The sequence below is a fragment of the Eubalaena glacialis genome, chromosome 11 (assembly GCF_028564815.1).
Source record: "Eubalaena glacialis isolate mEubGla1 chromosome 11, mEubGla1.1.hap2.+ XY, whole genome shotgun sequence".
Taxonomy (NCBI): Eukaryota; Metazoa; Chordata; class Mammalia; order Artiodactyla; family Balaenidae; genus Eubalaena; species Eubalaena glacialis.
Window position 1 is genome coordinate 65,482,290 of NC_083726.1, and position 24,396 is coordinate 65,506,685.

The following is a 24,396-nucleotide window of genomic DNA, read 5'->3' on the forward strand; positions in this document are numbered from 1 at the left end:
GTCCTAACCACTGGACCGCCAGGGAATTCCCCAGCTATGCATTTAAAATGATGTATGTTATTTTTCATTCTGTATTTGTAAGCATTGTATATTAGAAATGTTTTCAGGGTATCTAGTCAGCCATACTGCTTGAAAAGGAAGCCCTTTTACAGACGAAGAGAAGTAAAGTATCTTGTTCAAGTAATTAGCAGAATCTGTATTAGAACCTAAGTCTTTCTTAGTACACTTGCTTTCATATCATTCTATACTTTTTTTGTTTCAGGCTTAATTGAACAATGATAAGGTTTAAAACCATACAAATGGGAAGGTACATAATCTATAATACAAAGAGGGCAAATTTTTGAAATGAGCAAAAAACTTAGCACTGATGACTAGAAAATGGGCTTCAGGCAAAAATAACAGATTCAGTGATAAAGGTAAAATTCTGATAACTTAAAATGTGAAAGTGTTTATATTACTGAACCAATATATATCTATGACTCCATAATCAACAATATACTTTTTAAATAAGACAGAGAACACACATAAAGCTTTTTTTTAATGTTTTTCTCAGTATAGCTCATTAAGGGTTATATTACTAAAAACAACCTTTTCTTCCAAAGGTGTATTACTTAGAAAATTTATTTCTCTTCTTGCTCTAAAGTCTCCTGGACTTAAAAATCCTCTTCAAGTGAACGGGTAGATCCTGGGACTTCCCTGGTGGTCCAGTGGTTAAGACACCATGCTCCCAATGCAGGGGGCCCGGGTTCGATCCCTGGGCAGAGAACTAGATCCCACATGCATGCCGCAACTAAGAGTCCACATGCTGCAACTAAAAGACCCCGCGTGCCGCAACGAAGATCCCACGTGCTGCAACCAAGACCCGGCATGGCCAAATAAATAAATAAATAAAAATCAAAAAATAAAAATTGGGTTGTCTTAAAAAAAAAAAAAAGGAAGATCCTACTCAGATTGTTCTTTAAAGAATGTTGCTAAATGAGATACACACTTAGCCATATAAATATTGTTATAATATTAATTAATTAATATTAAGACGTCTTCAAGAGAATTTAGAATAAATATATGTATATGTATACATGCAAGGCAAATTGCACGTATAGGCTCTGATTCCTCAAAACCTTCATGGTGGTTACTCTCTGATATACAGTGGCATTCATACAGTTTTGTGCTTCAAATTTCACTTTCTTAATGAGTTTTTATAGCCATTGATTTTATTAGTACCTAAATTTTAACAAAACATTCAAGTTTCTTATCCACAGTAACTAGTCATACCTTCTCTTTCATGTTCTCAAAAACTCCTCCCTGGGCCAGTACAGTATTGGACTGCAAATCAAAAATGAATCCTGATGAATCTGAAACAATGAGAAGGAAAAAATATATTCAACATGGTCCAAAGCTAACATATAATCCATCCCGCAAAATGGAAGGGCCAATACTAGCTGCTTTTCTCCCATAAACAGCTAACAAGAAGTCAGTTGTTATTTTGCAAATTCTATTATATAGATAACTGATAACAACATTTGCATTAAAATTATAAAATTAATTTGATTTTAATAGAAACTGTCACAGCTTGAGAAAAACACTAAGTACATCACCTATATTAGACTGTCCAGTAATCCTTGGTATCTTTGTTAACTATCCTATCTTAATTTAAAAGACCCTCTAAAAATGTTGTAAGTAAATAGCTCCTCAAGGTAAAATTTAATACTAACAACTATGAAAATGTGAGAATGAGAGCTTCTGTGGCATTAATAATAACAACAACACATAAAAGTACTTTCCATCTTCCAGACTGCAACACACACACACCATGTTCTTAGACTATGAACTCCATGAATACATTTGTTTGTGTTCCCAATATAATACTTGATAAAGCAATGTACCTGAGTTTACATTACCAGCACAAATGGGAAAACTTAGTTCAATGTAAGTAATTACAGAAAAGAGTTTGGCTTTCCTGCACTTATAAAGAAAAGGCTACCTATGAATTTAATCAGTTTCTTTACCCGTGACTATATGATCAACAAATTACCTCAGCTTTAACACTTGACAACTTTGTTTTAATCTAAGGAGATGCGATCCTAGGACATGGTTAGAGTGCTTCTCAAATTCTGATGTGTATACTTAACATCTGGGGAAATCTCCAGTTAAAATGCAGGTTCTGACTCAGGAGTCTGGCGTGTGGCCTGAGGTTTTTACTCCCAAGCGGTATCAACACTGCAGATCCATGCACCACACTTGGGAGTAGCTTGGGGGTTAGAATTTCAACAAAGCAAGTAAAAGGGGAAATTTTGAGAAAAGGGGTTGCTGTGGTCTGAATGTTTGTGTTCTCCCCTCCAAATTCATATATGAAATCCTACAGTGATGGTATTAGTAGGTGAGGCCTTTGGAGAGTGGAGTCCTCATGAATGGGATTAGTGCTCTTTTTTTTTTTTTAATTTTATTTACTTATGTGGCTGTGGTGGGCTCTTCCTTGCGGAGTGCGGACTCCAGAGTGTGAGGGCTCAGTAGTTGTGGCGCGTGGGCTTAGTTGCCCCACAGCATGTGGGATCTTAGTTCTCCGACCAGGGTTTGAACCCGCGTCCCTTGCATTGGAAAGCGGATTCTTAACCACTGGACCACCAGGGAAGTCCCAGGATAAGTGCTCTTATAAAAAAGATTCTACAGAGCTCTCTAGCCCCTGCCACCATGTGAGGACACAATGAGAAGTCTGAAACCCAGAAGAAGGCCCTTACCAGACCATGCTGGCACTCTGATCTCAGATTTCCAGCCTCTAGAACTGTGAGAAGTAAATTTCTGTTGTTTATAAGCTACCCAGTCTGTGGTATTTTGTTACAGCAGTCTGAACGGAATAAGATGGGGGTATAAAAAATACAGTAATATTCTAGTGCACTTTCCAAATTCTTTTACTATTATTTCAGATTTTTTTTTTAATTTTTAATTTTTTTAAACATCTTTATTGGAGTATAATTGCTTTACAATGGTGTGTTAGTTTCTGCTTTATAACAAAGTGTATCAGATATACACATACATATATCCCCATACCCCTTCCCTCTTGCGTCTCCCTCCCTCCCTCCCTATCCCACCCCTCTAGGTGGTCACAAAGCACCGAGCTGATCTCCCTGATCTCCCTGTGCTACAGGGCTGCTTCCCACTAGCTATCGGTTTTACATTTGGTACTGTATATGTGTACATGCCACTCTCTCACTTTGTCCCAGTTAATTAAAGCCTCTTTTACAGCTCAATTGTTATCCTGTGTTTTAAAATACCTCCTAGTTGCTGTGGAAGACTGATAATTTATAAGTTAGAATGATAACAATATTTTGGTACTAAAAGTGGAAAAGAGGATATGAATAGAGCCTATGTCATTCAAAGAGAAACTGTGTTTGCCAATTACCATTGAACTGTGAATTAATTTAGATTTAACCTCTGTAATATTGGCAATACCATGATTGCTCCCTGAATGAAAAATCAGGTCACATTTACACAAACTCAGTATTTAAAGCCTGAGTTTTCCAGATGATGACATAATATGGTTAACTCCCAATTATCTTTATTAATTGAAAAGAGACACAGTACAGATAAAAATCTTACACAGCCAAAATACTACCCAGCAACCTTCTCAGAATTGCTTTAGGTTATCCAGATGATATAACCTGACTGTTGTAAGTACAGATGACCCTTGAACAACATGGGTTTCAACCGCCTGCAGCTACTTATACGCAGATTTTTTTCAACAGTAAATACTACCGTACTGCACAATCTGTGGTTGGTTGGATCCATAGATGCAGAACTGTGGACACTGAGGCCCAATTGTAAGGATTTTCCACTGCACTCAGGGGTCAGCACCCCTAACCCCCGTGTTGTTCAAGGGTCAACTGTACTCTCTCCCGAAGACACATTAATGAGCACTGAGATGATACAAAGGACATCAGTAATCTTGTTAAGGAATCAAACCACCAATCTCTTTTAGGGAAAAGAGGGGATACTTAAGGTAAAACAGCATTTTGGAATCTATATTTAAATGAACTATTTGTATTTCTAACTTCTACATCATCTAACACTTTTTATTTTTTTTCCTTTAACAACATGCTGGATGAAACCAAGTGCAAGGAAAACAAAGGGTAGTTCTGCAAACACCTTCAGTTACTGCCCCCTCAAATTAGCATAAGTATTATTAGGGTTTATTTGGCATACCAGTTGGGATAATGATTAAAAATACATAAAGCATAAGAACCTAGGGGCAGGACAGGAATAAAGACGCAGACGTAGAGAATGGACTTGAGGACATGGGGAGGGGGAAGGGTAAGCTGGGACGAAGTGAGAGAGTGGCATGGACATATATACACTACCAAATGTAAAACCTATAGCTAGTGGGAAGCAGCCACATAGCACTGGGAGATCAGCTCGGTGCTTTGCGACCACCTAGAGGGGTGGGATAGGGAGGGAGGGAGGGAGACGCAAGAGGGAGGAGATATGGGGATATATGTATATGTATAGCTGATTCACTTTGTTATAAAGCAGAAACTAACACACCATTGTAAAGCAATTATACTCCAATTAAAGACGTTAAAAAAAAATACATAAAGCAGCTATTTCAGTCAGGATCCCAGCAGGAAACAAACAGCACACTTAGACTGGGAAATTTGAAGAGAGTTTAATGAAGGGACTATTTTCGAAGGTGCTGGTAGGGAGTAGGGAAACCACAAGATAGAGCACAGTACTCCTTGGCTAATAATAGCAATGTATATTGCTACTGGAGGTTTTAAAGAAGGTAAGGAGGGAGCAATTACTGGAACCCAGAGAGAGCAGGCTCTTTCATCTTTGTTTCATCTGGTGTGGAGACAGCCATAGGATAATAGTCCTTTAGGCAAAGGACACAGTAAGCCCACAGTGACCTCTCAGGGAAAGATTGGGGGAACAGATACTCTTACCTCACTCTCCTCCTTGCCTCTGGTCTCCTGTCTATGCTGCCCAATAGCCAAACTCAACCAGAAGCCCGAGGGCAAGAAACCTGTAGTCTGACCTGTAGTCTGTACAGGTCAGCCTCCCAGGGCACAAATGCCCATTTTGTATTTATATTCTAAATCATGAGTTCGCCAAAAAGGGCAGCAATAATTTAACATCTTAACTTGTCTATTCACCAGCTAATATTGCCTCTTTTTACTTAAACCAACAACTCAAGTAGATTCAAAACCCTGCTTCAATGAACTGGAGCTTAAGTGCCTCTCAACATGATAGGGAAAGTCATTTTTAATTCCCGCCAACAACATTTAGTGATTTAACAATTCTCTTATTTTTTCATGCAAAGAAAGCCTAAGATTTACTTAATTCCATTGGTAGGAAATAAGGCAGGATCTCATCCTTTTATAACTACTCTATGATAGAAGGTCATGTATACTCTATCAGAAATAAATTTTTTTTTCTTTAGAAATAAGTTTTTAAAGAAAAAAAAATGAAGTTAAATACTATACTCAGGCAAGATTCATAAAGGATATGAGGAACCCTTGACACTGAGCTTTCTTATTATCATTTATTTCATTCTATCAGGAACCATCTCACAGGTTTCTTGGAATTATTTCAAATAGCACACATTTAGAAACATTTTGGAAAAAGTATGCTATTTACAGTATCACTGACATATTTGTAAATATTGCAGGCTTTGTTATTGTTTTCACTGGCTTCAAAAATCAGGCAAAAGTTATTTCAATGAGGACAACATAGAAATATCTGACTGTCACATATATCAAACCAGACTTGAGCAAGTTTTTTTTTAAATTGAGGTATAATTGACACATATATATAACATTATATTACGTAGTTTCAGGTATATAGCATAATGATTTGATATTTGTATATATTGTGAAATGATCGCCACAATAAGTCTAGATAACATCCATCACCATACATAGTTAGAATTTTTTTCTGGTGATAAGAACTTTTAAGATACACTCTCTCAGCAACTTTCAAACAAGCAATACGGTATTATTAACTATAGTCACCATGCTGTACATTACATTTCCAGGACTTATTTATTTTATAACTGGAAGTTTGTACCTTTTGACCCTCTTTACCCATTTGGTCCTCCTCCCACCCCCCCATCTTTGGTAACCACCAATCTGTTCTCTGTATCTATGAGCTCTTTTATTTTCAAATTTTAGATCCCACATGTATGTGAGATCATACGGTTTGTCTTTCACTGACTTATTTCACTTAGCATAATGTCCTCAAGGTCCATCCATGTTGTCACAAATGGCAAGATTTTCTTTTTTATGGCTGAATAATATTCCATTGTATATATACACCACATTTTCTTTATCCATTCATCCATCAATAGACACTTAGGTTGTTTCCATACCTTGACTATTGTAAATCATGCCACAATGAACATGGGGGTACATGTGTCTTTTCGAGTTAATGTTTTTGCTTTCTTTGGATAAATATCCAGAAGTGGAATTGCTGGATCATATGGTAGTTCTATATTTAATATTTTGAGGAACCTCCATGCTGTTTTCCATAGTGGCTGCACCAATTTACATTCCCACTAACAGTGCACAGAGTTCCCTTTTTGCCACATCCTGGCCAACACTGGTTATTTCTTGTCTTTTTGATAATAACCATTCTAACAGGTGTGACGTGATATCGCATTATGGTTTTGATTGCATTTTCCTGATTAGTGATGTTAAGCACCTTTTCATGTACCTGTTGGCCATCTATCTGTATGTCTTCTTTGTAATTGAACACATATCTCAACAAACTTTGAAACATAATCTAATTCTGTTTTTAATTTATAATTTAACCTGAAGACCATATCGTATTCAATGTTTCATAATTAATTTGGTTAAAAGGTCTGATTATATTCACAACTCTCAGGATGGAAGGAAGAAAGGCAGGCAGGCAGGAAGGAAGGAAGGAAGGGAAGGAGGGAGGAAAGGAAGAAAGGAAGAGAGAAAACAGTATTGGTGAGGATGTGGAGAAACTGGAACCATCATACCTTGCTGGTGGGAATGTAAAATGGTATAGCTGCTGTGGAAAGCTATATGATGTCTCCTTAAATACAATAATTAAAGATAGAATTATCATATGATACAGCAATTCCACGTCTGGGTATACACACAAAAAACTGAAAGCAGCAACTTGAACAAATATTGGTTTGGCCAAAAAGTTCATTCGGTTAGTGAATACATTGTTCAATAAAATTCTTGGTGAAAATGAAAAATGTGTCTTTTAGGTTTACTTAAAACTGAACGAACTTTTTGGCCAACCCAATATTTGTATACCCATGTTCATACCAGCATTATTCACAATAGCCAAAAGGTAGAAGAAACAAAATGTCCATCATCAGATGAATGGATAAAGAAAATGTGGTGTGTATACATATACACAATGGAATATTATTCAGCATTAAAAAGGAACAAAATTCTGACACATGCTACAACATGGATGAAGCTTGAAGATATTATGCTAAGTGAATTAAGTCAGTTACAAAAGGACAAATACTGTATGAGTCCACTCATATGAGGTGACTAGAGAGTCAAGTTAAAAGAAGGGAAAGTAGAATGGTGGTTGCCATGAGCTGGGGAGGAAGGGGGAATGCAAGATCTTGTTGAATAGATAACAGAGTTTCAGCTTTGCAAGTTGGAAAAGTGTGGAGATGGACAGTGGTGATGGTTGCACGGCAGTGTGAAAATACGCCACTGAACTGCACACTTAAACATGGTTAAAATAGTAAATTTTATCACAACTTAAAAAAATTTAAGTTCTAATTATAAAGAACGTTAAGAAAAGAAAATAGCATTGTTTTCTAATGTAAAATTTTAAATGTAAGGATCCCTTGCTGAGATTCCAAATTAATCTCTGCAAAAAATATTTGGTAAGCACCTACCATGAGCCAAGCTAGGCATTGAGGATACATTGGCAAACAAGACGTCTATGGCTCCTGCTCTGAGTTTTATAGTCTAGTGCAAGAGACCAGTAAAAATAAACAATCTCTCTAATAATGACAGCAACTATGCATAGCTTATTAAATTGCACAGTACTAAATACATATACTAGATGCCCACCATAACACTATTTTGAGGTAGAGTTTTGTTTTTTTTTTTTTGGCTGCGTTGTGTCTTCGTTGCTGCGCGTGGGCTTTCTCTAGTTGTGGTGAGCGGGGCTACTCTTTGTTGTGGTGCATGGGCTTCTCATTGCGGTAGCTTCTCTTGTTGCGGAGCACAGGCTCTAGGCACACGGGCTTCAGTAGTTGTGGCACGTGGACTCAGTAGTTTTGGCTCGAGGGTTCTAGAGCGCAGGCTCACTAGTTGTGGCCCACGGGCTTAGTTGCTCCACGGCACGTGGGATCTTCCCAGACCAGGGCTCGAACCCCTGTCCCCTGCATTGGCAGGCAGATTCTTAACCACTGAGCAACCAGGGAAGCCCAAGGTAGAGACTGTTGAAAGCTTTACTATTTAGGGTCCTACCTAAAAAGATTTAGCAGAGCTAATATTATTAAGGCACAGTAAGGCTCTTTGAAAGTACTAAAGTGAATTCAATCTGATTATCAATGAGAAGATTGTTTCCTTCATGGAAAAGTCTGTCCCCCCAAATTCCAGGCTGCTTACAGTAGAGGGAAGCATAGAGGGGGCTCAACCCAGACATGGAGTAAGTCTAAGGATTCTTACAGGGGCTAATGCATTTGTCTTTGAATTTAACAACTAAAAACTTATGGTTTTAGATTGTTTATGTATTTTTTTTCATTAACATGATGGCAAATTATTATATTATCCAATCTGACAAGTGAGGAGAAAGGTGGAAATATAATCCCTTCCAGAATACCTTCTCTTCACTTTACAATGATGAGAAAAGTCAGTCATGGTACTATTCTTTACCCAAACTCATACAGTAAGAAACCTACTGCAGAATCAAGGACAGAGTCCAAGTTTTATGCTATACACAAAGTGCCATAACTCATCAAATATACTAGTTCTCAAGTTGCCATTATTTCAACAAAAAGGTGGTATATCACCTTTCTTCTAAGGATCTCAGATTTTTGTTATTACTCACTGATGTTCCTCATACATACATGAAACAAGTTGGATAACAAAATTATTCACATTTCACCATGGTCAAAGACAGGCCATACAGTTAAGAGCCAATTAAATGCAGGTAAGCCCAGAGGTGAAGAGCCCTAGACATACAGATAACCTAACAAGTGTGATAATCACTTGTCATATTTTCTCAAACTGTATCAACTGCCTTTTAAAAATTAAAAAGCAAACTCAGAAGCAGAGGCTGAGTGCCAGAAGTGGTATCTCATGAACAATTAAACAATCTGAAGTTCTCCTTTAGACTGAACAAAGCCAGTACTCAACCACCTAAAAGAAAATAACTCGTCTCTTGCAATTGCTTTTTCTCATGCCAATTTTGAGAATAATCCACATATAAATCACCCTTAAAATTACAAGTGAAGTTCAGTTTCTTCATGCGCACTAATGGCAAACATAGGGACAGGGGTTATGTTGCACAAATGTGAGTGCAAGGAAAAGAAAGTTATTGTCACAGGCACTACTAGCTAAAGCCTAGAGTATATTCACAACTTCAAAACTGAAGATGCCACCAACTTCAGTTTTCTAGGTGGTAATTCTCTCTTCTGTCTATTTACCTTCTAAGCTTAGAAGAATTATGACTGTTTTGGTAAGAAATAAGATACTTATTTAAAAAGGTGGGGATATGTGTAAATAAAGGAGAATCAGGCTTAGAAGGGAAGCAAATCAGAGATAAGAAATTTAGAAAGGCAACTATGTCAAAACGCCATTTTGTAAGATTTCTAGTTTGCTTTAAGTAATTCTACTATAGTATACTATTGTAGCCTTCTGAAATGCTAGCACTTTTATATGTTTAGTTGTTTAAAAGTTATTTAAGGAACCTCCATCCTAGTTGCCAATCCTCTTAGCAGGTTGTAAGGAGTCTCATCGATTGGTCTTCCTAGCCATTTCGGATGACTAATGTGGCTTCAATGTCCAGAAAAATCCACACTTCAACTACCAATCTGCTAAGTGGGTCTTCAGTGAAAGAAAGCAGGCTTTTATCTTCCTGTTACTTCTGCTTTCACTTGTAATCTAGTCTTTTTTCTTTTTCTGGTAGCACTGTGCAGCTTGTGGGATCTTAGTTCCCCAACCAGGGACTGAATCTGTGCCCTCGACAGTGAAAGCGCGGAGTCCTAACCACTGGACCACCAGGGAATTCCCTTGTCATCTAGTCTTAAGAGCTGATTAAATTTTTTCTTTACTTTGCTCCTTTGAGTGCTTCTTCAGCTACATTCTGAAGTATGTTGTGTCTCTTTTTATAGACAAAGTGCTTACATTGGGAAATTTCCTAACATCTAGAATAAGTGCTGATTTTTCAAGGTAGAGCTTGATGGAAAGTCACAGTTTTTATTATGCAAGCAATTAAATCCTACTTTACTCTCACCAATAGATTTTCCCAGGTTTCAAGCAGATGCAACAGAATAAGCTTCTATTTTTTAAGTTCCAAAAGTTCTTGAGTGTCTCATTATTTAAAAGGTTCGATGGTTGAATGGTAGATAGGAAATTCAGTCCACCTTTCAAAACTTTCTTAGTAATGTATTCTAGAGAATAGCCAGGAGACAATGATATTGATTTTAATGCCAAACTTCTTCTGTCTCAATGCCATCTCTCATTAGTCTGGAATTAGTTCTCCCACATGTGAAATAAAATGCATAATTAAAAAAAATTATTTCCTACTCCATACTGTCCTTCAAATTCTCAGAATTCTGCCAGCTGTTTCAAAAAAGAAACTCAATTTCATAAGTCAAAAAAATTTAAAGCACTTAAAAATTGTGATTTTTTTTTTTAAATAAAGAACTCAAATCTTTAATTACTAAGATCAGTACATGTTATTTGCTGATTCTAGATTATCTCTGAGTTAATGTTTTCTTTTTTGTTTTAAAGTTTTCTTTTTTTTTTTTAAGTACACCTGAATTATACATTATTTAATTTTTATTTATTTATTTATTTATTTTTGGCTGTGTTGGGTCTTCGTTTCTGTGCGAGGGCTTTCTCTAGTTGTGGCAAGCGGGGGCCACTCTTCATCGTGGTGCGCGGGCCTCTCACTATCGCGGCCTCTATTGTTGAGGAGCACAGGCTCCAGACGCGCAGGCTCAGTAGTTGTGGCTCACGGGCCTAGTTGCTCCGCGGCATGTGGGATCTTCCCAGACCACGGCTTGAACCTGTGTCCGCTGCATTGGCAGGCAGATTCTCAACCACTGCGCCACCAGGGAAGCCCCCTGAGTTAATGTTTTATACGCAAAACTTTGTATGTAGTTCCAGGGATTACATGAATTCAAATAGTTACTTAGAAAATTATGAAGCCACATGATGATTATTTTGATATCTGTTTACAGCCAACTTTCAGGCTTTTTTAAGGAATGCGGCACTAAAATAGAATAAAAAGTAAAATATCTAGTTAAGTCCTTCTTTATTTCCAAGCAGTGAGAAGGACTGACTGAGTTTTACCTTACTACTTGTTGATCTCTCCCAGGCTTTTGTGAAAGGAAGAAATAAATTGTGATGTGGCTAAAAGATGAACAGCCAGTAAAAACAGGGGTGGCGGGGGTAGAATCAAGGAAACTAGATAATCTAAAAAGCAGAAAGTCAGTCTGCGAATAAATCAAGTCTTCTAATATGCCTCTGTGTGAGCTGAGTCTGAAGAAAAACATACTTTCCACTGCTAAGGGCCTATATTCAGTCTCTTACAAGTCAAACCTTCTTCTTTTTTTTTTTTTTTTTTTTTCAGAGTTTATTAAGTAGGGAGTGGAGAAGGTGCAGCACAACTAGAAGTATGCAACACTCAAACTGAACCGAACCTGAGATTTCTGAAAAAAATCTGTCGGTTACACAATTGGCCACTTCTGCCCCCACTGATACAGGGGCTTGTCAGGGGAGATGAGGGAATAATGCCAGTGGCAGGACCGGTGGTTGCTCCTGGAGCTGGGAACGATCTCCGCGGAGCTTTCAAGGCCAGGCCACCGACTCAGGGTCGAGATTTCAGAGTGGAGGCAGCCAGACCCATCAAGATGGCTACGACCGTGAAGCCCTGGGCGGCGATTCGGGTGCGCATCATGAGCTGGGAGCGCTGGCTCTGACCCCGGTGGAAGCAGTAGAGGCCGTAGGTAAGGGCGGCCGCTGTGCCCAGGCAGCCTATGGGTACCATTGGGTTCTCGCGGGTCTTGCGAAGAAACTTTTCCTTGAAGCTTTCCGAAGTGCTGTATACACTGGGGCTAAAGCCCTCAATGACTGGGGGCTGCGATGGTTCAAAGGGTGCCTCCGGAGTGACAGGGCCAGGAGTCGCCATGTGTTATGCTCAAACCTTCTTTTTAGGTTTCACTAATATTTCTCTGTTTAATGGCTCTTCTATTTTATGGGATCATTACTCTTGGATGTCCTTACAATATATGCCGTAGTTCTGGGCTTATTTCGTGCACTGGGTGAGTTGAATGCATAGGTTTTTATTTTTGTTTTTTAAATTATTTCCTATTCCTCATGGCCCTTCAGATTCTCAAGAATTCTGCCAGCTAATCCAGGAAAGAAACTCAATTTCATAAGTCAAAAAAATTAAAACACTTATGAACTGTGATATTTAAAAGTAAAACAAACCTTCAAATACTAAATCAGTGCACACTAGCTGGCAGAATTCCTAAGAATCTGAAGGAGAGTAAGGAGGAGCGATTTTTTTTTTTTAAACTGCATTTCATTTCATATGTGGTAGAACTAATTTCAGTTTAGATCTGAGAGATATTCTGTTTGTCATTATAAAAGACTTTGCTTTGGATGTTCCTTCTAGCACTGTAAAACAGTGACTGTCTTCCCTTTCCACCCCATCTCATCCCCCTTGCTTCAAAGTACAGAAATGAACAAGGCAATCCTAATTGCATGCTTCTGTCTCCAACAAAGCAATGACTTTTCTCATAATGCACAGCACCGCAAAATCTGTCACTCTTCATTCATTAACCTTCATGCAAATAAGAATTAAATCTGTCAGCTTTTCTTTCTTAAACTGACTTATGGATCAATAATCTACTTTGATTATAAATATTTCTATTTCTAAATAGTTGTTAAAATTATCAGAAAGTGGACACTAGCTTTTAAGCATTATACTTGTGAATGTAAGAAACATGCTACCTAAATAGCACACTTGTTTAAACCCATTCTGCCTTAATGAAATGTCTTTTAAAAAAATTTTTATTGTGAAATATATGAAATTATTATGTATGAAATTACAATTATAGAATGGAATACTTTATGTGTATGTGCATTTACAGTGCACACACACATAAAAGTATTACAGCTTGATCATTTACCACAAAATAAACACCCAAATACTATTACCCCAGTTAAGAAATAAAACGCTAGTATCCCAGAAGTCCTCCTTATGACCCCATTCATCACTATCTCCTCCCATCCACCAAAGGTAACCGCGCTCCAAACTTCTTTTCTTTATAGTTGACACCCCCTAAGCACATTTGACTAAATATTATGGTATAGTTTTACTCTTAAAAGGAATAATTCCGGGGCTTCCCTGGTGGCGCAGTGGTTGAGAATTTGCCTGCCAATGCAGGGGACACGGGTTCGAGCCCTGGTCTGGGAAGATCCCACATGCCGCAGAGCAGCTGGGCCCGTGAGCCACAATTACTGAGCTTGCACGTCTGGAGCCTGTGCTCGGCAACAAGAGAGGCCGCGATAGTGAGAGGCCCGCGCACCGCGATGAAGAGTGGCCCCCGCTTGCCGCAACTGGAGGAAGCCCTCGCACAGAAACGAAGACCCAACACAGCCATAAATAAATAAATAAATAAATAATTTTTTTAAAAAAGGAGTAATAAGATATTTTGTAATGATAAAAAAAGAAAAAAAAAAAGGAATAATTCCGTACATATTTTATTTTTGGTGCATGACTTGTTTTACTCAACACTGTAAGATCATGCGTGTTCTTGCAAGTAAATGTAGTTTGTTCATTTTCTTTGCTAAAAATATTTCATTGTATGAGTATGCCATGGTTTGTTTATCTATTCTGCTAGTGATGGACAAGTGGGTCGCTTCCAGTTTTTGGCCAATACAATCAACACTGTTTTGAATATTCTTGTACAAGTCTCCTGGTGTACCTGGAAATGCATTTCTCTTGAGTATACCCAGGAATAGAAGTTAAGTCATAGGGTATGCATACTTTCAGTTTTAATACATAATATCAAAAAGTTTTTCAAAGTAGCTGCACAAATTTAAACTTCCACTAGCAGTTTTTAAAAATTTCTACTGCTCCACATACTCACACTCTTGGTACTGTTATTCTTTTTAATTTTAGCCTTTCTAGTGCAAGAGTAGTAGTATCTCACTGTGGTTTCAATTTGCATTTCATTCATTTCTAAAGAGACTCGGTGCCTTTATATATGTTATTAGCCATTTTAATACTCTCTTTCCTGACATGCCTACTCTTGCCCAGTTTTTGGAGGGAGAATTGCCTTTTTCTTATTGATCTGTAGTAGTTTTCTATCATTTAAACATGATGCAAATTTCTTCTCTGTGACTTTCCTTTTTACTCTCTTGACTGTGCCTTTCGATAAACAGAAGTTTTAAATTTTAATGTAATAATACATTGACATTCTTTTCTCTTTTGGTTAGTGATTTTTATGTCTATTTAAAAAGTCCTGGGCTTCCCTGGTGGCGCAGTGGTTAAGAATCTGCCTGCCAATGCAGGGGACACGGGTTCGAGCCCTGGTCTGGGAGGATCCCACATGCCGCGGAGCAGCTGGGCCCGTGAACCACAATTACTGAGCCTGCGCGTCTGGAGCCTGTGCTCGGCAACAAGAGAGGCCGCGACAGTGAGAGGCCCGCGCACCGCGATGAAGAGTGGCCCCCGCTTGCCGCAACTGGAGGAAGCCCTCGCACAGAAACGAAGACCCAACACAGCCATAAATAAATTAATTAATTAATTTTTTAAAAAAATGCTTGCTTTAAAAAAGTCCTTCCCTGAGATGATGTCAAAAACTTGCTTCGAGGGACTTCCCTGGTGGCACAGTGGTTAAGAATCCGCCTGCCAATGCAGGGGACACAGATTCAATCCCTGGTCTGGGAAGATCCCACATGCCTCAGAGCAACTAAGCCCATGTGTCACAACTACTGAGCCTGCACTCTAGGGCCCGTGTGCCACAACTACTGAGCTCGCGTGCTGCACCTACTGAAGCCCATGTGCCTGGAGCCCGTGCTCTGCAACAAGAGAAGCCACCGCAACGAGAAGCCCACGCACCACAACAGAGTAGCCCCCACTCACTGCAACTAGAGAAAGTGTGCGTGCAGCAACGAAGTCCCAACACAGCCAAAAAAAAAAAAAAACTTGCTTGGAAATAATCCACTGGGGGTGGACATGTGTTGTTAATTACGGACTTGAGTTATGGGTTTATGGGAGTTCATTGTACTATTCTCTCTACCTTTTATACAAAAAATTTTAAATTTCTATAATAAAAATTTTAAAATGTTGTTAAAAACTCCTGGAGTAAGTGATTATAGCAAGGTTGCAGGATACGAGGTTAATATATAACTGCAATGAACAAGTGAAATTTGAAATTAAAAATACAATACCGGCTTCCCTGGTGGCGCAGTGGTTGAGAGTCTGCCTGCTAATGCAGGGGACACGGGTTCGAGCCCTGGTCTGGGAAGATCCCACATGCCGCGGAGCGGCTAGGCCCGTGAGCCACACCTGCTGAGCCTGCGCGTCTGGAGCCTGTGCTCCGCAACAAGAGAGGCCACGATGGTGAGAGGCCCGCGCACCGCAGTGAAGAGTGGCCCCCACTTGCCGCAGCTAGAGGAAGCCCTCGCACAGAAACGAAGACCCAACACAGCCAAAAAAATAAATAAATAATAATTAAAGGTGCTAATAATTAAAAAAAAATACAATACCATTTACATTAACATACCAAAAAAAAATTTAGGTATAAATCTAACAAAGTATGTATAAGATATATATGAGGAAAACTACACACTACAAACCTCTGAGGAAAGAAATGAAAGAACTAAATAAATGGAGAGAGATTCTATGTTCATGGATAGGAAGATTCAATATTGTCAAGATTTCAGTTCTTCCCAACTTGGTCTAGGTCTACAGATTAAATGCAAACCCAATCAAAATCCCAGCAATTTATTTTGTGAATATTGACAAACTGATTCTAAAGTTTCTGTGGAGAAGCAAAAGACACAGAATAGCCAACACAATAATATGAAAGAGAACAATGCTCAAAAACTGATACTAACCAACTTCAAGACACACTATAAAGCTACAGTCATCAAGACAGTGTAGTACTGGTGAAAAAAATAGACAAAATGATCAATGGAACAGAATAGAGAGTTCAGAAATAGACCCATATATATGAATTATAGTCAACTGATCTTTGACAAAGGAACAAAGGCATACAATGGACCAAAGACAGTCTTTTCAACAAATGGTGCTGGAACCACTGGACATCCACATGCCAAAAAATGAATCTAGACACAGCCCTTATACCCTTCACAAAAATTAACTTAGAATGGATCACAGACCCAACTGTAATGCAAAACTGTAAAACTTCTAGACAATAACTTAGGAGAAAATTTAGATGACCTTGGGTTTGGCAATGACTTTTTAAATATAACACCAAAGGTACAATCCATGAAAGAAGAATTGATAAGCTGGACTTCATTAAAATTAAAAACTGCTCTGCAAAAGACACTGTCAAGAGAATGAAAGACAAGCCACAGCCTGGGAGAAAATATTTGCAAAAGACTCAAAATTACAAAGAACTCTTAAAACTCAACAATAAGAAACAACACAATTAAAAAATGGGCCAATGACCTTAATAAACATCTCACCAAAGGAGATATATAGATGGCAAATAAGCATATGAAAAGATGTGCCACATCATGTGTCATTAGGGAAATGCAAATTAAAATGAGAACCACTACACATCTCTTAGAATAGCCAGAAATCCAGAATACTGACAACACCAAAGCTGGCAAGGATGTGGAGCAATAGGAACCCTCATTCATCGCTGGTGGGAATGCAAAATGGTCTAGTCATCTTTGGAAGACAATTTGGCACTTTCTTACAAAACTAAGGATCCTCTCACCCTATGATTCCGCAACTGCACTCCTTAGTATTTACCCAAAGAAGCTGAAAAGTTATTCCCACAGGAAAACCTGCACGTGGATGTTTAGAGCAGCTTTACTTATGACTACCAAAAATTGGAAGCAACCAAGATGTATTTCAGTAGGTAAATAGATAAACTGTGATACATTCAGGCAATGGAATATTAGCCAATGCTAAAAAGGAATGAGCTAATGAGCCATGAAAAGACACAGAGGAATCTTAAACACATATTACTAAGTGAAAGAAGGCAATCTGAAAAGGTTACATACTGTATGATTCCAGTTATATGACACTCTGGATAAGGCAAAACTATGGAGATAGTAAAAAGATCAGTGGTTGCCAGAGGTGAGGGGAATGAAAGATGAAAAAGCAGAACACAAGATTTTTAGGACAGTTAAACTACCCTGAATGATACAATAATAGTACATACATGTGATTGTACATTTGTCCAAACCCAAAGAATGTGCAACACCAGGAGTGAATACTAATGTAAACTATGGAATTTCAGTGATAATGATGTGTCAGTATAGGTTCATCAATTGTAACAAATGTGTTACTCTGGTGAAGGATGTTGATAATGGGGGAGGCTATATATGTGTAGGGGCAGGAGGCATATGAGAAATCTCTGTACCTTCTGCTCAATTTTGCTGTAAATCTACAACTGCTCTAAAAAATAGTCTATTAAAACACTTAAAAAATGCTATTAAAGAAAAAAGTAAAAACAACAAAAAACAGTCTTTCTTATTCTTAGGTCTTGAAGATATTCTTCTTTTTAATAAATTTATTTATTTATTTATTTATTTATTTTTGGCTGCATTGGGTCTTCGTTGCCGCGCGTGGGCTTTCTCCAGTTGTGGCGAGTTGGGGTTACTCTTCGTTGCAGTGCATGGACTTCTCATTGCGGTGGCCTCTCTTGCTGCAGAGCACGGGCTCTAGGCATGCAGGCTTCAGTAGTTGTCGCACGTGGGCTCAGTAGTTGTGGTGCACGGGCTTAGTTGCTCCGCGGCATGTGGGATCCAGGGCTCGAACCCGTGTCCCCTGCACTGGCAGGCGGATTCCTAACCACTGCGCCACCAGGGAAGCCTGAAGATATTCTTCTAAATTATCATTTATGAGCTTTATTGTCTTGCCATTCACATTTGGGTCTATAACCTAAACCTTGGAATTGATTTATAGGTACGCAGTAAAGTAAGGAACAAGAGATATATTTTTTCCACATGGATTTCTAAATGTCTCAGAACTAACAGAAAAAAGACCACCCTTTCCTCAATGCTCTTCAGTATTACCTTTTAAATGAATAAAACTCCATATATGAATAGATCTGTTTCTAGGCTCTGTGTTTCATTTGTCTATAATTCTATCTTAAGGCTATCCCACATAGTCTTTTTTTATTATCTATCTATCTATCTATGTATCTGGGCTGTGCCAGGTCTTTGTTGCGGCATGTGGGATCTTTAGTTGCAGCATGCGGACTTCTTAGTTGTGGCATGCATGTGGGATCTAGTTCCCCGACCAGGGATCAAACCCGGGCCCCCTGCATTGGGAGCACGGAGTCTTACCCATTGGACCACCAGGGAAGTCCCTATCCCATATATTCTTAATTACTGTAGCTTTATGGTGTCTTAATATCTGACACAGCAGATTCTCTGACCATCAAGAATTCTTTGGCTATTCTTGGCACTCTGCATTGTTATATACATTTCAGAATCACTTTGTCAAGCTACAGAAAAATATATATATTTTTTTAATGGGAATTGCATTAAATCTATAAATCCATTTTGGAGGACTATTTTGTTCAAGATGTTGAGTCTTCCAATCCATGAATATGGTATATCCTTCTATCTAAATGTTCTTTCATTTCTTTCAATAATGCTTTATCATTTTCTGATAGTGTTCTTACACATTTTTCATTAAATTTCTTTCTATTTTATACTTTTGGTACAGTTGTAAATGGCATCTATTTTTATATTTCATTTTCTAACTACTTATTGCTGATATAAATAGGTGTGACTGCTTTTTGTAAAATGATCTTATATTCAGCAACATTGTTAAAATCACTAATTCTAGTAGTTTAGATTCTTTTGGACTTTCCATGTATGGTATCTACAAAAATCCCACAGCAAACATCAACACAGGGTGAAATGCTGAGAGAGCTTTTCCTTTGAGACCAGAAAACAAGACAAGATGCTTGCTTCATTACTTTTTCATTCTTCCCAACTTTATTGAGGAATAACTGACAAATGTAACTGTATATATTTAAAGTGTACAGTGTGATGATCTGATATGCTTATACACTGTGGAATGATTACCAAGATCAAGATAATTAACACATGCATCATCTCACATAGTTAACTTTCTTGCTTCACTACTCCTAGTCAACTGGCGGTCCTAGCAACTACAATAAAGCAAGAAAAAGAACTATCATAAATATTAGAACTCTATTATTCATGGATCATCTTATTTCCTTTCATTTACATTTTTGATGATTTTTCTTTTCCTAACTTCCTAAGATAGACACTTAGCTCACTGATTTGCAGACTATTTTCAGGCATACCTCAGAGATATTGTGGGTTCAGTTCCAGATCACTGCAATAAAGTGAATATTGCAATAAAGTGAGTCACACAAATTTTTTGGTTTCTCAATGCATATAAAAGTTATGTTTACACTATGCTGTAGTCTGTTAAGTGTGCAGTAGTCTATGCACATTTATGTCTAATTATGTCTAAAAAAATCAATGTACATACCTTAATTTAAAAAATACTTTATTAGCCATCATCTGACAATACAGGGTTGACATAAACCTTCAATTTATAAAAAAGTAGTATCTGTGCAGTGCAATAAAGCAAAGTGCAGTAAAACGAGATATGCCTGGACACTTAAAGCTAAAAAAAATTCTCTCTAAGCATGGTTTTAGCTGTATCCTACAAGTGTTTATATATATTTTTCTGTTATTTTTCTGTTTAAAATATTAATTTCTATTTTGATTCCTTTTTTTGATCCAACTGTTATTTAGAAATATTTCTTAATACTCAAACATTTGGAGACTTTCTAATTATCTTTTGGATAACTAGCTTAAATGCATTGTGTGCATAACAACCCGTATGATTTTAACTATATTTTAAAAATTGTGGCAGCTTGCTTTATGACCCAGTATATGGTTAATTTTTGAAAATGTTCTAGATGCACTGGAAAAGAAAGTAATAAACAAACAGTTGTTGGAGGTACTGTTCTAAATATGGCGATTAAATATTAGCAAATTACATTTGCTAATCATGAGTCAAATCTTTTATATCCTTATTAATCCCTCATTTACTTGTTTTATCAGTTACTAAGGGATCTGTGTTAAGAATGTACTATGACTGGGACTTCCCTGGTGGCACAGTGGTTAAGAATCTGCCTGCCAATACAGGGGACATGGGTTCGATCCCTGGTCCAGGAAGATCCCACATGCCGCGCAACAACTAAGCCCGTGCACCACAACTACTGAGCCTGTGCTCTAGAGCCCGCGAACCACAACTACTGAGCCCACGCACCACAACTACTGAAGCCCGCGGGCCCTAGAACCCGCGAGCCACAACTACTGAGCCCGTGTGCTGCAACTACTGAAGCCTGCGCACCTAGAGCCCGTGCTCCACAACAAGCCACCACAATGAGAAGCCCGCGCACCGCAACAAAGAGCGGCCCCCACTCACCACAACTAGAGAAAAGCCCACGCTCAGCAACGAAGAGCCAATGCAGCCAAAAAATAAATAAATAAATAAATTTTTGAAAATTTATTTTTATTTTTTAACTTTTATTTTTAAAAATATTTTATGTATCCTTATAATTTTCTAATATGAGGAACAGTCATTTTAGGATAGAGTTGCAAAATTAAGAGGAAAATTTATTTTTAAAAAAAGAATGTACTATGACTGAATTTGTGTAGTTCTTTAAATTCTGTCAATTTTTGTTTTAAAGCTGTTATTAGAATTAATTTTTCTGTTAAATTAAATCCTTTATCATTATGAACTGCTCCTCCTTTATCCCTAATCATGCTTTTCTGCCTTAAAGTCTACTTTGGCTGATATTAATACATCCATATCCAGAACAGTTTTCTTTTGCTTAGTCACTATTTTTTTATTATTGTGGTAAAAAAAAAAAAAAGCATAACATAAAATTTACCATCTTAACCATTTCTAAATGTATGGTGCAGTAGTGTTAAGTGCATTCACATTGTTGTGCAACCAATCTCCAGAATTTTTTCATCTTGCAAAGTTAAAACTCTGTTATCTATTCAACAACACCCCATATCCCCCAGCCTCTGGCAACCATCGTTCTTCTTTCTGTTTTTCTGAATTTTACTAATCTAGATACCTCATACAGGTGGAATCAGATAGTATTTATATTTTTGTGATGGGCTTATTTCACTTAGCATAATATCTTCAAAGTACATCTGTGTTGTGGCATGTAGTAACTATACTTTCAATTTAATAGCTTCCCTGGAGATTATAACATCTATTATTGACTTGAAAATTCTAATATTAATTGGTAGCTTTACCCTCTTCCTTGACAAAGCAAGAAAGCTTATGCCCCTCCAAACTTATGGGCCATCGATTTTGTATTATTCTTTATATATTTTTAAATCTTAATAAAACATTCTTATTGTTTTATACAATCAATATTCATTTAGATTTGCCCACAAATTTGTGGTTTTCATTGCTGTTCATGCCTTCTTGCATCTCCAACCTTCCAACTGGGTAGTCTTTCTTCTGTATTCAGAATACCTTTAGTACTTTTTTCAATGGGGTTCTGATAGTGATGATTTCTATTTTGGTTCATTTTTGGTGTTTTGTTCTTGTTCAAACCATTTATTTCCTCTTTATTCCAGAAGGATATTTTCACTGTAGATGATGTGTATAGAACTGCAGACTGGCAGCTATTTTTACTCAGCCCTTTAAAGATATCATTCCACTGTCTTCTGGCTTCTATTGTTTCTGTTGAGAACTTAGCTCATGTGATCCTTGCAAGATGGTAGGATTTTCAAGATTTCCAGTTCTCTGTTGAATTTCTCCAAGTTGTCTTTATTTCATTGAACCTTTTAAGAATAGTTATTTTAAGTCTGTTTTGGATAATTCCAATATTTGGGTCTCCTGTGTATCATTTCTATTTCTATTGTTTCTTGTTCCATATTGTTATTGTTTCATTGCCTCATGTTTCTAATTATTTTTTATTGTGTACTAAACACTCTTTTTAAAATTTATGGTAAAAGTAATTTGTGAGGTTACCTTCTTCCAGAGAGAATTTGTTTGCTTGTACCAAGGCACCTACATTACCTCAAACCTATCCCAGAGCAAAGGGGATCACAGGTGCCCCCTCACACCCCAGAAGGCCTTCTATATCAACTGCAGTCCACTTGGTTCCAGGATTTGTCAGCATTCAGCTTCTCAGCTGCTCTATTCTCTTTGCTTCACCCAAGGGACTGCCACTTTTATATGAGTTATCAACAGCAGTCAAATTCACAGAGACAGAAAGTAGGATGGTGGCTGTCACGGGCTGGGGGAAGGGAGAATAGGGAGTTACTGTTCAGTGGGTACAGAATTTCAGTTTTACAAGGTAAAAAAAGTTGAGGAAGGGAGGGGAAGAGAGAAACATACAGGTAGCTCTGTATAAGACAAAAAGTACCAAAGGAATTAAGTGATAGCATGGTACCACAGGATAAAGAAATGGTCATTCATGATCAACTACGAAATTTGAGGGAGCTGTTTTAGTGTTTCGGAGGTTTAAATATCAAATGTGGAGGTATTTTATAGCCGAATAGTTTTACAAAGGAGAAAAGAGGAAGAGAGAGAACCAAATTTAAATGCAAGATGAAGTCGACAAAAAAACTACTTATGAATTTGCTCTTATCATTGTAACTTGATAGAGTTAGACACTGATAGGCAAACAGTTTTTACGTCTAGAACAATATTAGCAAACCTGACTGTTAAAAAGAGTCTAATATACCTCCCCCAGAGATAGTGATTCAGAATTTTTTTTTCCCATATCCAGGATGATTCTGATACATGGTTAAGTTTGAGAGACAAAATTATCTGACAAAATCAGTACTCTTAAAATATTTAAAAAATTACAACGTTTGGTCTCACCCTTCTCTAGTCTCTAAAGGCCAATTAGGAATAATATAAGATACACTAGTAACCTGTGGGAATCACAACTAAGCCTATATTCCCAACCTTGGGTTACCCCTAGAGCTGGCTTTCTATAATCCAGTGCTGGATTCAGAGATCAGTCAGGAAAAGGTAAAAAGTTATGTATATCTATTCCACTATAAATTCACATTATAAACCTGATAGGTTCTCAAATATTTGCCTTGGGTTCTACTCACAGGTTCTTTTGTTTATCTCGTGATTTTCGACATTTAGGTGTCCAACAAACAGTATACATAAACCAAGGGTAAGGCCCACAGGAGATTTCTGGCAGAAACATTTTTTACCTAGTTAACTAGTAAGCCACATGAACCAGTAGACCATTTAAGGTCTAAAGGCCCACTCTCTGTTGCCACTACTTAACTCAGTGCTAGTCAAACAATCTATGATAAAGAACTAGTTGTTGTTTTAATTTCTAATCCTTTGAGGACCAATGCTTTTATAAAATACAATAAAACCGGGCTGAAGTGCTAGGATGGCATGAGGGATTCAGCAAGTCCTCTCCTTAAAACGCAAGTATTAAACTGAACAAAACTGCCAAAAACAACCATTTCAGGGCTATGGAAATCAACCAAAGGCACACAACAAATTACTGAGAACCTGCTAGGGCCTTATGTCAAAACAGTGGAGTCTGTACCCTTCTTGCCTAGGACTGCTCCCATTCTCCTATCTCCAGCTCCCTGGGGAACAATAGCTTTATCAGGGCAGGGCAAACCATGAAAATCAGCAGCTTTACTGCCAAAGAAAGCTACCTTGATCTGGAGAGGAGGGCAAAACCTCACAGCTCCATCAGCTCAAGTGCAGAACTCAGTAGGAAATGAATAGAAAAACTTGCTGCTTTGCTACTCTGAAGCTGGAGTCTTGGTTGACTGAGTGGTAAACAAATGGGAAATTTAACAAGGAAATCCTGGAAATGAAAGAGCCATAGAAAAGCTAGATAGGGAATTCCCTGCCGGTCCAGTGGTTAGGACTCCATGCTTTCACTACAGAGGGCCTAGGTTCCATCCCCGGTTGGGGACCTGATATCCTGCAAGCCACATG

The 24,396-nt window shown here is 37.8% G+C and overlaps 2 protein-coding genes across 2 annotated transcripts in view; both read right to left on the reverse strand.

Annotated features, from left to right (window-relative positions):
• SPATS2 (spermatogenesis associated serine rich 2) overlaps positions 1-24,396 on the reverse strand; it is a 138,642-nt gene that overhangs the window by 39,565 nt on the left and 74,681 nt on the right. The window contains exon 3 of the mRNA XM_061204474.1: positions 1,273-1,352. Coding sequence (XP_061060457.1) covers positions 1,273-1,352 — 80 coding nt within the window. The remainder of the gene's footprint in view (positions 1-1,272; positions 1,353-24,396) is intronic.
• Positions 11,802-12,361, reverse strand: LOC133101061 (HIG1 domain family member 2A). The gene has a single exon (XM_061205646.1). It carries the CDS (start codon positions 12,355-12,357, stop codon positions 12,037-12,039), a length of 321 nt encoding a protein of 106 aa, XP_061061629.1. The 5' UTR covers positions 12,358-12,361; the 3' UTR covers positions 11,802-12,036.